We start from the raw sequence: 15,918 nt of genomic DNA, 5'->3' as shown, positions 1-15,918 counted from the left end.
TGAAAAAATTAATATTTTTGATTTCAACAAAAAGTATAGTTGAATTTTGAGAGTCAAAAGAAGTTGTACAATAAAATTTATAAAATTTATAAATTAATATTTTGTTTAAACAAATTAAAAGTTTATTGTAAATATTAATATGAATTACCAATAGTATGGGCTTATGGAGGAAGTGAAACAATATTAATATCAATACATAACTCCCTTTGTTATCGTAAAATTTTTGATCGTTATACTGTAGAAGTTTAAATAATTAAAATTTGAACATTATTTTTATGGGACTGTTTAGACAATTGATTATATGTAATTTTATGTCTTATAAAAATTTTAGGTTGTCGGTCAAAATTTTGAGGGGTATTTCTATGAACTTGTAATCATGTCGGATTTGGGCATAATTACTATATGATCATTTAGGCACTTAATTACTGGTAATTTTATGTCCTATAAATTTTTGAGGTTATCGATTAAAAATTTTGGAATCATGATAAAACTGCCCAGATAGCAAAACGTGATAACTCAATCTAAAGCAAATCATCGCGCAGATTAAATTGCTTGTTAATTGCTATTACGTTGCCTTTTATTTAATGCGACAAAAATGTTTTAGTCAATTTAGTATCAATGCTGAGTTTTATTGTCGAGCAAATGTAGAAAAATTATTGAAGTCAATCCCCAGATAACAATTCGTGAGTTCACGTTATTCTCACGACGTGATGATCACGTTGTGCGTGCAAAAGTGCATCACAGTGCCCTCACAATGTGATGGGCGCACGCATGTACGCGTAAAAGCTCGCATAATGCAATCACGCCGTGATGGGAACATTTCACGGCGTGAGGGTAACGTGATAATCCCGCCGTGCACACAAGAACGTATCACGCTGCCCTCACGATATGATGGGAGCACGCGTAACTCTGATAAAAAAAGTTTTTCATAATTTTTCAAAAAATATCTTATGTTTATTTAAAAATATCTTATAATTTCTTAAATAATATACCATATTTACTCATTGAATGATCATTTTCTTATAAAAATAAATGAAGAAAATATATATAAGTTTTTCTCCCTCATTTAAAAATTTTGTTCTTTCAAATATATTGTATTTTTTCATATTTTATCATACACAGCATTTAGTATTATACTTTCTTAGAATATCTCATAAAATTTATTTCACAATCTTCAAATTTTTTTATTCGTTTATAAAAAAAACTAATTTTTTTTATCCAATTGTAATTTTATTACAAAGTTTGCAGATTTAAAATCTTATAAAATTACGATAAATTATAGACAAAAATTAAAAAATAGTTTGAAAAATAAGTATAAGAAAACAATTTTATACCGTGTTTTCTGGTTTTCTCATTTTAATTTTCCAAATTATAATCTTTTTAAATCTTCATCTATAACTTACCGTAATTTTACGGAATTTTTAAGATTTGCAAATCTTAAGAACTGTGAAATCACAGAACTGGATGAAAAAATCTAATCTTTCTTTGTAAGCAAAAATAAAAATATGAGAAAATAAATTGTATAAGACATAAAAATGCTGTGTATGTAAAAACATAATTTACGTATAATATGTAAAAGGAGAAAATCTGAAAAATAGAGAAAAATTGTAGAAAAATTAATTTTTTCTTAATTTTTTTTAAGTGACAATTTTTTTATAAGCAAATAAAAAATCTGAAAAAATTTTAAATATATTGTATATGAGACTATGTGAGAATGTATTAAATGTACTGTGTACAATAAAATATACAAAAATATTATACAAAGAGAAAATTTGACTTATGAGAAGAAAAACTATTAGTAAAACTATATTTTTATTGCATTTTATGAGTAAGAAAACGATCATTGTATGATTAAATATAACATGTTATCTTTGATTTTGATATTTTGATTTTTTCTGATATTTTCTGATTTTTATTTGCATTCATTAATTTAAATTTTTCAATAAAGTCACGCGACTTTAGCCAACAAATCGCAGCAAAAAGCTTCTGCGTATGCATTTCGATGGTACATGGTTCTCCATGCCGTAACGGTCATCATGACTCGTCATCGACAGTGCAATTGAGCCAGTTGAGTGTAGTGGTCATGGTTAGTGGTAGTAGTGTAATACTTTGCAAGTGCCGTGTTTTTATATGTAATATTTTTACATTGAACTAGAGTATTTTACATAATATCGGATCTCCGTGGATAAAAAAACCTCAGGTAATTAATTAAAGTCTGGGTCTTAAATTTGCTTTTATGTGTAGTATATTTATTACTTGATATAAGTATAATATATTTTACATAACCTAACTTTTTTAATTTGCATTTCTATTTCAATAATTTTTAAACGCTTCTCAAAATATTTTATAAGTACTAATTTTTTATTATTACAAAATTTTTACTTATTATTATGATTATTATTGTTATTAATAAACTTTATTAAATTTTTGTAAAGGCAAATTAATTTTCTATAACGATTAAATGATAAAATGTAGAATACTTGTAGAATTATCAAACTTGATTTTCATACTTTGTGAATGTTTTAATTTTTATATATTATTCTTTTCTTTGTTTCTAGGAAATTGTGGAATAATATTGCCAAACAGTAGTAAATTAGAACTTCTGGTTCAACAACTACTACCAAGGTCGTAGAGTATAAAAGTAAATAATTAAAAATATTTATATTTTCTACAATATTACAAAAGCAATTGTAATAAAACCGATAAAACAATTTCAATTTGTTAATTCTTTTTTTATTTTATATTGACTTATTATTTATATGATTCAAGTATGAAGGTAAATTTTAATTTCGTAATACAGTGTATTTGCAACGTTGACTATAACAAAATAATATTTGTAGAATATTTGTAAAATTATCAAACTCGGTTTTCATATTGTAAATGTTTTCATTTTTATATATTATTCTTTTCTTTGTTTCTAGGAAATTGTGGGATAATATTGCCAAACATTGGAAACAATACGAGAGCAAGCATTTCATATTTTATTGTTGACAGACCTCGCATATTTTATTTTATAAGTTCCCTCGAAGAGGTGTATGGACGGTTCGTTTTATGAACATATATAAAATATGTTAGATATTTGCAGATATTGCTGCTTAATTGAAAAAACTATCATTTACTTATATTTAAATTAAAATTTTAGAATATACAATCTCTAATTATTATAGGCTTAATTCTACAAAAATGTATGTATTTTTAACTTCAAATATCTTTGTAACTAAATTTTGAATTAGAATTTCATTAAAGTAAAATTCTCTTGAAAATAATATTAAAATATTAATTGTGTACATGTTAATTTTTCTTTTAACCACGTTGCGATTGACCACCATTCACTGCAGTGCTTAAACAGTAAAAAAATTCTAGATACCGTTTGCTGTGAATGGATGCAGTGGACAATTGCAATGTGATAAAACAAGACCCTCCCATATATTAACAAATTTACAAAATATTATATGAACTTCCAATCACTGCGCATTTTTTTGAAGTACTTTTTATGCTTTTAATATTTTTAATGCTAATTTATTAAAGATTGTATATAATAATGTTAATTTTTAATTGTAAATCAGAAAAAAATGAATAAAAATATTGATATATAATGCATTAAAAGTACGTGAAAAAAATGGGCAATGATTAGAATTTTTGAGTGCCGTATGCATGCATGCGAACAATATGAGTCTCATTTGGAGAACGCATTTGAGGCTCATATCGCTCGCACCCATGAGTACCGCAAACGTGCGACCAATATGAGTCTCATATGATGACGCATCTGTCGGATGCGGTGAGCTCACATCGTGCCGATAATCCGCACGGCATGCGCGCTCCGTGAACTCACTATGCGCGCATTTTGTTATCTGGGTCTGTGTTATTATATTGTGGTAAGTTGTGTTTAGAACTTGCCATTACTATATTTTAAAAATTGTTTATAGCAATCTGCGAGCAACATGACAGCAACATGTGAGCAACAATTCCCATTTATAACTTGTAATAAGTATAATGCTGATAAGTTGTTGAAAACTTGCTGGTATTATATTTTAAAAACTATTGCTGGCAAGAACGTAATGGTAAGAGGATACCCCCTTCTGTTGCTTTGCTGACAACTAATATGAATATTTGTGACAAGTTGTCGACAACTTGCAATTATTTGACTATCTGGGTGAGAAAATGGTATTGTTTCATTCCAATTTTATAAATGTCTTTTAGTAGTGGAGTACCAAAACTAACTATATATTTTAATCTTTTTTAAATAAATTTATTTTTGGTTTGTTTACCTATTACTGAAAGTTTTATTTAAAATGTCGACTTGGGATTGCGATTCTCGGGACGTGTTCGAGACGAGAGACTACACAATTAATGTTATATGCAAATTTTAGTTTCTCGATCAAAAATTCTGGAATGTAAAATGTTTTTGAAATATAGAATTTTGAAAATTATTTATTTTTAGTGTGACACATAGAATGCTGCTAATAGTTAAAGAATTCACACAGGTTGAATTTATTCTTCTTATCCAAAATTTAGTCACAATTATTTTCAAGATTATGTTGCCATCAAAATTTAAAATGTATGTTTATAATGATTTTATATGGTAAATAAATGCAAGATTATTTAGTTAAAAATATTTCAACAAGTTTCCAACTTATTCAAAAAGAAAAAAATTATCCATTATGTTTTTACTAGAATCAAATATGTACGTGTAAAAAGTTTATCACGTAAATAATTAAAGGATAATTTCATAAGACGCGTTTACTACGAATAAGTTTGAATAGTAAAGTTATTATCTCGGGATAATTTATTTTACGCAAATAAGTAGAGAATTATTTGTCATTTTCAGAGTTTTGATATCAATATGATTTGTTAGAATTATGCTGCCACCAAAATAATAATAAAAAAATAAAAATTTTATATGATGTCAAGTATAAATTTACTGTATAGGTAAGTGAGTATGTCGTTTTTCAAATTCGTCGAGTGTCAGGAAATGGAAAGAATTGAAGGCATTATCCTTACCTTGTCGAAGTTCACTGCTTTGTAGAGCTGTCAATTTTAAATGATCACGTCGAGGCTGCAAACAGTTAGCAGATCAATCTTGAACTTGCTTAACGTTAACTTATACGTCTACGAAATTGTAACCACAAATAATTATACGAGAATAATTATATAAGTGAATAATTAAAGAATGATTGACTGTCGATTCCATAAACGTCGGCGATATTTATTTTGTTGTCAATTTTTCAATAATTAAAAATAATGCAATAGCAATTTTACGACAATGTACAACTGTTGCAATAATTTCATCCGTCTCATCTATCTCATCCATATTTAAGCGTGCCGCTTCTATGAAACAAATTTCAGTTGCTCAGCCTGTACGAAAACTCGCACCGTGTGGAACCACGGCCAATAGCACTGCCAGTACCATTGCCCGTACGGTAGCAAGTAAAAAAATCCAGTTAGAAATCCAGTAAGGAAAAATGTATCGTCTGCGGCAGGCTTTATTATGGGGCCTCGCACATGAAATAATATAACATGAGCACAACATAAAACCGACGGACCAATGAAAATGTTATGTAAATCAATATGGCAACTTTATGCTGAATGCTCATTGGCCCATCGGTCTTATGTTGTGCTTATGTTATGTTATGCATTTCATGTGCAAGGCCCTCAAGGGTCTCGCACATAAAATGCATAACATAACATAAGCATAACATAAGACCAATAGACCAATGAAAATCAATATGGCGACTTTATGCTGGATGCTCATTGGCCCATCGGTCTGATGTTGTGCTTGTGTTACGTTATGCATTTCATGTGCGAGGCCCTTTAAGTCGAATTTGCGGTAGTTTGGTTATGTTTTTAGTGTGACATAACGTATCGTGATTTAAATGCCATAACAGTTGGGTTAGCTTTGAGATTCGTATAATGATATTATTGTGACTGATATATCTGCAGAGATTTGACATGAGTGCTCAACAAATAGTTCAGCTTCCCCATAAGCTTAAGGCAGCTCTTAGATTGTTCACATCCAAGTTTAATGAAGTCGGTATTAAAATTAAGAACTACGAAATGCCTGAAAAGATTAAAGGCACAATTCTTGAACGCTGGGGTAAATAATAAATGTAATTGACTTATTATGCATAATTCGAGTAATACAATTGTTTTATTATTTTGCAGCGAAATATTGGCACGGTCTTTATGTAGATTACAAGGATGTCGCATTTGACATAGCCAAGGATTGCAAGGAGCATCCTGTACGTGCCTCAATATATATTATGTGTGGGTATCTGTGCAGATTATGTCACTTAACACGTGATACATGTGTAATTACACACACACACACACACACACACACATCTCAGAGTTGGGAAGAAATGTATTATTTGTAACCATTACCATAACTTTTCTGTGACAATAACAATAACGTCATTACATTTTTACAGTAATGGTAATGCGTTACTTTTATAATATAATGTTTCCAATCTTGTAATCTATAATATTACATTTGTATGAAAACGTTTATATCATAGTTTTAGGAGGTTGCTTCTATTCTAATCAACATAATCCAGATGAGACTATGTTCAGGGATCAATTGATACAAAGTAATCTAAAACTAATACAAGTGGGAGAAGCCATACGCAATCCTGTTTCTGTGCAACATGTAAAATGGTTGGAACAATGCTACAACGAAGGATTAATCAGGAGACTAAATTTAGGCATCATGTCTTTAATTTGGTTAGATAATTATGACAAAGATTGTTCTTTTTATAAGGCTGTTTGTCCTTATCTAAAGCCACGATATATGACTTTTCATGAAAGAATAGTAGATATAGGTTTCCTAGAAAAATGGTGGTTATTAGAAAAAAAAATGAAAGACTATGATGTAAATGAAGCAGAATTTAGTGTTGTGGAAGCTATGAATAATACAGACACTGCTTCAACATAATTTTTGAAAAATTTTAGGAAAAAATTTTCTTGTATTATTTATGTAAAAAATATATAATTTTGTAAATTTTTGAAAAACAATATATATTTGTAAATTAGTAACTCAGATACAAAATATCCTAAAGATAAAGATCTGTCTAAAATAACTACTTGTAAATACACAGGGGCAATTAAAGGGTGCACCCAGAAATGCTCACTGAGCAGCTAAGTAACACTTGAAGTGATTAGGTGGATCCAGAGGTAAAAACCAATCATCTTCAAGTGCTCAGTAAGCAAGTGCTCTTCTGGATGTACCTAATGATTACATTTGAATAAATTAAAACATGATAAATCAACTTTTCCGATTATCTTTTCTGCTTATAAAATATATTAAAATTGGTGACTTAGAGTAAAACGACAATGTCTGAAAAAATAAATGTGTAAGCATTTACTGTAATTGTTTCGTAATAGAAATCTAAAGATATAGTTATATTCAAGTTTTTTTTCAGAATTTATCACAATATATCTCTTTAGACGCAAATTTTCCAAGTATACATATACAGGGTGATCCATAATGGTTGGAACAACTATTTACTATGAGACATAACTTACTGACTTCACTCCATATAAATTACATAAAGTGCAGTCGGTAAGTCATTTCTTATAGTAAATAGTTATTCCAACCGTTATGGATCACCCTATATGTATACATACATATATATATAGGGGAGAGTGGGGTAAATCGGACCGTTTTCCAAATCAGACCTTTTTAATTTAAATGAATACGGTTAAGCAGATTTGCGTGCCATTTATAATGTAAAGTTTTTATAAGACATCGAACATGTGACAGTAGTTTGACAGTTCTCTATACATCATTTACAAAATAGATGCAAATATGTATTTTCAGCCATTGTGCAAAAATTTAAAAAAAAAACATCCTTGTAAATCATTATTTAAAAGATGTTAAAAATTTGAAAGACAATTGATTTAAAATAATTAAAAAGTGTAGAATTTAAAAATATAAATCATTTTGTGATCTCTTTTGCAGTTTATTGTAAAAATTGTTCCAAAGTTTGAAAGGACTCGTGTCCAAATCGGACTTTTACATCAGAATTGCAACCTGATTGTAGCACTCGGGCGACCAAATCTGGTCCTAGAAATGTTAAATTAGTAAAATATTATGAACCATCAGATTGGGAATAATCGAATTTTATTGATTTCAACTCTAATTATATAATATATAATATAATTAATTATATAATTATATAATAACAATATCATAACTTGATCGAGAAACGTCTAACTATATAAACTATATAAACTGTTACTAATTTGTTTCTTTTTGATAAAATTTTTATTTTTTACTGTCCAATTGTTCGTTTTTCTTTAATACTAAGAAAAATATAATCTTTTGAAATTCTATTTATAAAGTGATAAAAATGAGAACCAGTAGTTCCAAATCGGATCGCAAAAAGGATTTTTATATTTTCCGTTATAGTTCAACATAGATGAAAGATACGTCAAAATGATCTAAAGCAAAAATGAAGGAAATTAAATTATCTTTCCAACGGCACCTTCAGTTTTACGATCGGACTTTATTTGCGCTTTATAGAGAACAAAAACTGCAGCTAGGTCCGATTCACCCCACTCTCCTCTATATGTGTGTGTGTGTGTGTGTGTGTGTGTGTGTGTGTGTGTGTGTGTGTGTGTGTGTGTGTGTGTGTGTGTGTGTGTGTGTATATATATATATATATATATATTTATATTTATATAAAATTATTTTTACAAAAATATGACCTCTGTATTTATTTGTATTTACTAGATAAATGTGATATATCATTATGCAATTTTCAAACAGTCTTCATTCACGAGACAGCAGTTAGCAATCTGAAATGTAATCAGTTTTATTAATATTAATTACTCTACGAACAATATTAATACGAGATATATATTGATACGTTACCAGTTTGTGCATAAACTAACGCTGTACGGCGCGGAATGTAGATCATCATTTTGTGTTGATACGCAGAAAATGGTTCTGCTTGTGTAAAATGCTGCACACTCGTGTCTACGCGACGTTCTCCTCCAAATTGTTCATCGTCGCTGCACAAAACGATCTTGTATGTTCCTGGATTCTTTACACCGACCGGATAATCAGCGAACGATTTGACTGGATGAAAGTTAAAGACGAACACGAGATTAGCACGGTCGAATATAATAACCTTATCATCTTCGTGTTTCCAGCTCACATAGCCCTGTAAATTTAAATGTCATTTTTTACCCTATCCCTTCAATTTTTTATTATCGAGCATCAAAATTTATAATGACGAGAACAAAAACTTATAAATGTTATGCTTTTATGCTTTCATGGATATTCTCTTCAAGAATGCTAAAAGATTTACGAGTTATCTCATGTCTTAATCATCAGTGCTAATGTTTCATGAATATTGTAGTTAATTTCAGTTAATTTTTTTGTGAGAACCTGAATTCTTTTTCTGAAGGATCTTTATAATGTTCAGATGTAGAAGGGAGAAAAGGAGGGCAAAATAAATATATAGGAGTGGAAAGTCGTTAAAAATTACCAGAGATGATGACTTTTTAAGATTGATTAATTTGACTGATCAACTTTCGATATATAAAACTACTTACGGGATTGGCATGCAACCATCCGTACTTCTCTTCGAGCGTATTCACAGCGCGATCCCAATTATTCATATATTTATATTTCAGTAATTCGTCGTCTACTAAATTCCATTGACGTCTGGCATAATGATAGCTATCTGTATTTCCAATCCTTGGAAAGTCCAGCCATTCGGGATGGCCAAATTCATTGCCTGTAAGACATGTATTTTTATAGAGTATTTCTTATTGCTGTTATATTTTTTCTCAGTCATGAATGTGTACAGCTCGAGATTCAACAAAAGATCAAGATTAAATTATTCATTTGTTATTTACCTATAAAGTTTAAATAAGCCTCGCCACCCAGACTGTGCGTGATAAGCGTGATTAGATTGTGGAGGGCAATGCCACGAGATATGACATCGCTGTGTGAACTCATTGTGCTCATGTGTGAATACATTTCCTTGTCCATAAGCCAGAATGCAATCGTCTTGTCGCCTACGAGAGCTTGATCGTGAGATTCGCAATAGGCAACCGCTTTCTCCATCCATCTTCGATTAGAAAGTGTCCAGCAAATGTCGCTCATCTTCCAGTCCTCATCTTTTACTTCTTTTAACAACTTAATCCATTTGTCGGGAATAGCCATGGCTAATCGGTAGTCAAATCCCACACCACCTTCGGCAACGGGTCTGAATATTTTACAAAATATTAAAAATTGATGTTTTATAAGACTTGATGAAAGTTGACATGAATTTTGTACCTGCAAACGCCTGGCATTCCACTAACATCTTCAGCTATTGTGACAATTTCGGGATATATTTCATGCAACATATGATTAGCAAGCATTAAATACACTATGCCCTCTACATCGACATTCAAACCATAATATTCATCGTAATGGCCACTGAAACCTTGTCCTAAGCCTCTCGAATGATACAACATCGATGTGACACCATCAAACCTGTCGGCAATTTCAATAAAAATTATGTTTTTAACATAAAAATAAAAGTCTATCGGTTTGCACAGAACTTTGTGCCTAATAATAATTTTTGTATGAATTTTTATCATCTTTAACTCATAAGCTTCATAAACTTCACGTCGTATATTCATCATTTTGAAACAGATCTTAACTAAAGCCGGACTACGTAATATCACAATGTTTTAAATTAACGTATCAATTTAATAATACTAATGCTCATGAGCATTTTAAAATACTATAAAGAATTTATTGCGAATAAAAATATTTTAACTAGAATTCGAGGGTCTCTGTGTGGACACCTTATCAATTTGATTACCAAAGCATGTGGTGATATTGTAATAATTAATGTATATTAGGGCAACATTTTTTTCAGGCAATGTGTATCAATAATAAGTGAAATTAGGACCGATAAAAATATGAAACATAAAAATGAGAGTTTATATCAGTTTGTAACTATCTAAAAATTCATAAAAATTAATTACAATAAAAGACACCAAAGTATAGTACTTTCAAATTGTCAAGAAATTAACTATTAATGGGCTAATAAGAGTATGGTGGTGTTGGTGAATTAGCAATTTTATTAAGTGAGTAATTTTACAGTGGAAGAGCGGTGGATACAATGTTTTAACAAAAATTTCCAACAAGAGACTAAAAAGTTAATGTTAATTTGCTCTATACAATGGTCAGAAATTAATCTTTCCATGAGAATTGCTCGTGGGTCCTAACCGATGAATTGCCCAGCCGGGGAGCATCGCAAAACCAGATATATGTAACTGCGTTCAAGGGAGAAGAAATTGTAGCTGAGGATGACTCGAAGCTGAGTCTGTTTTTTGTTTTTAAATTAATAAAATTGCTAATTCTACGCACAACCGCGGTTACTCTTATTAGCCCATTAATTTCTTCATAAAAATTATTATTATTAGATACAAAGTTTGCAACCACTCTGATCTTTATGTTTGACATTTCTATGGTCCTAATTTCACTTATTATTAAAAATTACATTTGTTATGTATGAAAGTCATAAGCTTTTGTACAGTTAAATCAATTTGCATAAAAATTAAGTACCTGAATCCATCAAAACCATATTCCTCGATGTACCAACGTAGATTGGACAGTAAAAACCGAAGTACCTCATATTCTGCGTAATTGAACAGCCTGCTATCCCACAGTGAGTGTTCGCCACGAGCTCCACTGTGGAAGAAACATGCATCCGTACCATCAAACATATTCAGTCCGTCCAAAGTATTCTTGGAAGCGTGTGAATGTACAACATCCAACAAAACATAGAGACCGTGCTGATGCGCCACATCCACTAGCTCTTTCAATTCCTCTGGATTTCCATAGCGAGAAGAAACCGCATAAAAGGAAGTCACCTTTAATTTTAACAAGAGATATAGAACTTTAGAGATACTTGTACGTATAATTATGTAATTGTTTTACAATTCATTGTGTGTATAAGTATGCAACCTGATATCCAAAACTAGCATAGTAAGCATGTTCCATAATCGCCATTACTTGTATCGTGTTGTAACCTTGCCTTACAATCCGTGGTATCACATCTCTAGCAAATTCCAAGTAAGTGCCGACACGAAATTCCTGTGTAGCAATACCAACATGACATTCGTAAATTCTGAGACTTTCCGGTCTCTTTGGTTTGGGATGTTTAAACTTGTACCTCTGGAAAAGAAGCATCATATATCTCTGTCACATGCTAGAAACATTATTAATAGTAACAGATCCAATACATTTTCTGGATGCCATATACGTTGTTTGTAAGTAGTTCCTTCAGATTTATCTGGTTTCTGTGTCACATAAGTCGCCCATGGGCTCAGTCTTTCAAGTAGTTCGTTATTGTGGCTCTTGATGATGAGCTTTACTTCGGAGTTATGCTTTAAAGGACAACTACCATCTGTATTTGGAGGTAGATGCAATTCCCATTTGCCATATTCTAATTTCTTGTATGGCACAGCAGTTTTTTGCCAGTTATCTACATAATAAAATAATTATATTAATTAAAGATATTTCTAATATATTAAATAAATTAACTTTTTAGAAGATAGGGATTAAGCAGCTAGGCATAATTATTTAAAATATTTTATACTTTTAAATTGATAACAGAACAGATCAATTTATTACTTTCCTATTATTGATATTACTTAACAGATTAAAGAGTAACAGTATTAAGAGTACAGATTAAGTAGCAAGAGCTCCTCTAACTTAAAATAGTAAACTGTTTATTACATACTTGGTTTAACATTTATGTTTATTATGTACTTAAAAAACTACAAAATAAATATAATTGCCACTACATGCGTGGTAACCCTTTGAGATTAAAATTGTTTTTTTTTTCCTTTGATAACTACGAGGGTTATTCGGGAAGTAAAGTCTGATTTCTACATAGTTTCCATATTTGTCTTCAGACTTTACTTTCCGAATAACCCTTGTATTTTGAATAAATTTTATTTATTGACAACCTGTATGTTCTTATTGTATAATGTAACAGTTACTTGATGAGACATATGTATATCCCATTGAGACCCAAAGTTTAAAACAGTAATAATTAGGATAGTTATCCTATTTCATAAAAATATAACTAATGTAAATTTAATATAATCTACATATAATATAATAATATATATAACATTATACATAACATAATATACTAATAAAAAATATAGCTATGATATCCATTTCTTTGAGAAATTCTAAGCATCTATCTATTTGCATAATTTTATAGACCTCCTACCTACTTAAAGATTAATATAAAATTACAAATAAAAACAACGAAAAAGATTCAAAACATTATAATTTAATTAATTAAATTGTATTTATAACAAATACAAGCTCATTATATGCAAAACAATAAAGAGATAAATGACTAAATAATGAGCACAAAAAGATGTTTATTTATATAAATTATTTTGTTATCAATTTAAATTAAAACAAACATATTTTGACTTTACTTAGTCCTCTTCACTGTTTTATAATAAACAAAATGTCATTTTATGTATATTTTTCTGCAGTCGTGAATAATATAAATGATTGTAAACATTCAATGAAATTTTATGAGAAGGAGCAATAAATTGTACTTATGTAAAGTTTATACAAATATTTAATATCAATATATAATTGTAAAATATAGTTAAAAGTACATACTGAATTCTCCAGTCAGAAATACTTCCTGCGCACCAGGTGCCCATTCTTTCGCAACAACACTATTGTCATCCTGGATATGAATACCAAAGTTCTCGTACGCAGTAGTAAATTGCCTGAGGCTTCCGTCTCCTTCTTCTATTTTCTCAACGTAATCCAAAAAGAGGGCATATCTGGAAAGGCAAGGTAATGTTACCGGAACATTTCCAATGAGTTATTGTTAGCAGCGACGTCACAAAGTGCGCAAATCGGGGATGACTTGTATGTAAAAATGCTTTAAATAAAAGTACCTTCGTCGAATATCATTCTCGTACGGCTTCAGATACGGATCTCTCTCGAGGAGGGTTTTTATTTCCGGTACCTCGACTTGCGAGGGATCCATGTTAGACCATTTGCCACCCATGTTTCTATCACGATGCTCTATGTACGATTAACGAAATTGGCAACGTGACCGCGGCATGGACCGGCTGAAATTTGAATGTCACGTCAATGTCATGATCCCCTCTTCGCTCGACGTTAGTGGACTATTTACTCATATACCTTCGACAAGGCGGAACAGAGCCTTGGCCGCATGGCAGCCGGTCGCGACAGAAAGAAGAAAAAGAACTAAGTGCCACGCGGCCGTAGTTTACGTAATTACAAGCTGATTATAGGCGTCGCGGTCGCGAGCAGTCGCGAGTGTTTAGTGCTTTAATCCGCGTGGTCCACTGCTCCGAGCTCCGAGTCGGAGCCTCCGACCTTTGACATCACCATCAATCACCATTGATCACCATTATTCTCGCCTTTCGCCAGTCTCGCCACGCGGAACCTCAGGGCCGAACATAGTGAGATGAGATACAAATCTAGCGGAACAAACCTCAAATTTCTTTAATAATAATAATAAAATTGTAATAATCAGGATTTTTGTACTTGTTAATTTCGAATTTAGATTTAGATATAGAAAATAAACTTTTTATTTGTTTTAATATTCTAATACAAGTAGAATATTATGATAATGTTTTACGAATATTATTTTTGTTTAAAAATTAATGTGATAATTATTATGTACATAAAATATTTATAAATAAATATCCCCTCACGGTAAAAAATTTTTTATATATAATTATCTATACATAATTATAATTATGTATATAACTTATATATAATACTTATATATAATATATAATATATATAACTATATACATTATATATAATATATATAACTATATACATAGATAATTATATATAAAAATTTTTTTTACCGTAAGGGGATATTTATTTATGAATATTTTATGTACATAATAATTATCACATTAATTTTTAAACAAAAATAATATTCATAAAACATTATCATAATATTCTACTTATATTAAAATATTAAAACAATATATAGCAGATTATTTTGTATATGTAAAGCAAATAAACATATGACATTAATACAATATTCCTATAACATTAAAAAAATACTTGGAATCTTATTTTAATTTTTAATAATATTCGTATAATATTCTAAGAATATTGTAGCGCTTATAGAAGTAGCTACTCATGTAACTGGATTTTATTATAATTTATAATAAATACAAATTTTTTTATATGACTACGCGCACGTGCGTATGGGAACTAATTGAAAACACAAAAAAAACAGGCTTCAAATAAAATAACGTGCTAATTTTAAAATAGGAAGGATTTAAGCTGGTATATTTATAGTAAATAATTTTCAATCTTTGATTGTGAAAACGTATTAATTAATTCCAGATTCATTCATTTTTTTCTTTCAAAGATTGAAAATTATTTATAAATACTGACTATAAATATCGGCCATAAATCTATCTTATAAGCATTACAATATATTCCTAGAATATTATGCAAATATTATTAAAAATTAAAAGAGTATTAAAATAATGTTTCAAAAATATTATTCAATATTTTTAATATTATTTTAATATTATGGGAATATTGTTATAATATGTCCGTTTTTACATAATATTCGTGGTATTATTCGTTATTATTTCAATGTCCGTGAATATATAAAAATGTTCTACGAATATTCTTGTGATAAAAAATTAATGTGAATTATTACATTTAAAATTGAAGTTATAATATTCTCAATAATTTAACATATTGAAGTAAATAATATTATCTATTTCTCATATGATATTCATATAATATTATCAAGAGTGAACATATGTAAGCACTTTTTATTAATATTAAATCTTTCAGGAATATTTATTTAATATTAAATAACATTGTAGTACTTATAAAATACTACTATAAGGAAT

The 15,918-nt window shown here is 29.6% G+C and overlaps 3 protein-coding genes across 5 annotated transcripts in view; 2 read left to right on the top strand and 1 right to left on the bottom strand.

The window, feature by feature from the left end:
- Positions 1 to 3,206, top strand: part of LOC105202473 (THAP domain-containing protein 2) — a 31,693-nt gene extending 28,487 nt beyond the window's left edge. For both annotated transcript variants that reach the window (XR_005575658.1, XR_005575657.1), the window contains exons 8-9: positions 2,559 to 2,641; positions 2,922 to 3,206. The gene's annotated coding sequence lies outside the window, so the exon portion shown is untranslated. The remainder of the gene's footprint in view (positions 1 to 2,558; positions 2,642 to 2,921) is intronic.
- A 2,567-nt stretch (positions 3,207 to 5,773) lies between these two features.
- Positions 5,774 to 7,843, top strand: LOC105202457 (mitochondrial import inner membrane translocase subunit Tim29). The gene is made up of 3 exons (XM_011170996.3): positions 5,774 to 6,094; positions 6,163 to 6,264; positions 6,516 to 7,843. The coding sequence occupies exons 1-3, from the start codon at positions 5,950 to 5,952 to the stop codon at positions 6,929 to 6,931; spliced, it is 663 nt and encodes a 220-aa protein (XP_011169298.1). The 5' UTR covers positions 5,774 to 5,949; the 3' UTR covers positions 6,932 to 7,843.
- A 259-nt stretch (positions 7,844 to 8,102) lies between these two features.
- LOC105202456 (1,4-alpha-glucan-branching enzyme) lies at positions 8,103 to 14,485 on the bottom strand. 2 transcript variants are annotated; one of them, XM_011170995.3, is made up of 11 exons: positions 14,201 to 14,485; positions 13,951 to 14,127; positions 13,664 to 13,833; positions 12,253 to 12,494; positions 11,975 to 12,184; positions 11,573 to 11,880; positions 10,289 to 10,489; positions 9,865 to 10,217; positions 9,559 to 9,743; positions 8,873 to 9,164; positions 8,103 to 8,796 (listed from the first exon to the last, which is right to left on the bottom strand). In XM_011170995.3, the coding sequence occupies exons 2-11, from the start codon at positions 14,061 to 14,063 to the stop codon at positions 8,789 to 8,791; spliced, it is 2,082 nt and encodes a 693-aa protein (XP_011169297.1). In that variant the 5' UTR covers positions 14,064 to 14,127; positions 14,201 to 14,485; the 3' UTR covers positions 8,103 to 8,788. The 2 variants fall into 2 exon arrangements, with proteins under 2 accessions (XP_011169297.1, XP_025992247.1); XM_026136462.2 differs by lacking the exon at positions 14,201 to 14,485 and having other exon boundaries at positions 13,951 to 14,174.
- Between the last annotated feature and the right edge of the window lie 1,433 nt (positions 14,486 to 15,918).

This window comes from Solenopsis invicta, chromosome 10 (genome assembly GCF_016802725.1).
Source record: "Solenopsis invicta isolate M01_SB chromosome 10, UNIL_Sinv_3.0, whole genome shotgun sequence".
Classification (NCBI taxonomy): Eukaryota; Metazoa; Arthropoda; class Insecta; order Hymenoptera; family Formicidae; genus Solenopsis; species Solenopsis invicta.
The sequence above is the reverse complement of the archived record's forward strand: the minus strand, read 5'-3'. Positions and strand labels throughout refer to the sequence as shown.

Excerpts from the sequence above, each read along its gene's own strand:
- LOC105202456 (XM_011170995.3), bottom strand. The coding sequence starts at position 14,063 with ATGGGTGGCAAATGGTCTAACATGGATCCCTCGCAAGTCGAGGTACCG. Across the intron at positions 12,185-12,252 it reads GTATATGGCATCCAGAAAAT|AGGTACAAGTTTAAACATCC; the intron begins GTATTGGATCTG and ends CTTCTTTTCCAG. Across the intron at positions 11,881-11,974 it reads ATGCTAGTTTTGGATATCAG|GTGACTTCCTTTTATGCGGT; the intron begins GTTGCATACTTA and ends TTAAAATTAAAG.
- LOC105202457 (XM_011170996.3), top strand. The coding sequence starts at position 5,950 with ATGAGTGCTCAACAAATAGTTCAGCTTCCCCATAAGCTTAAGGCAGCT. Across the intron at positions 6,095-6,162 it reads CACAATTCTTGAACGCTGGG|CGAAATATTGGCACGGTCTT; the intron begins GTAAATAATAAA and ends ATTATTTTGCAG. Across the intron at positions 6,265-6,515 it reads TGCCTCAATATATATTATGT|TTTTAGGAGGTTGCTTCTAT; the intron begins GTGGGTATCTGT and ends TTTATATCATAG.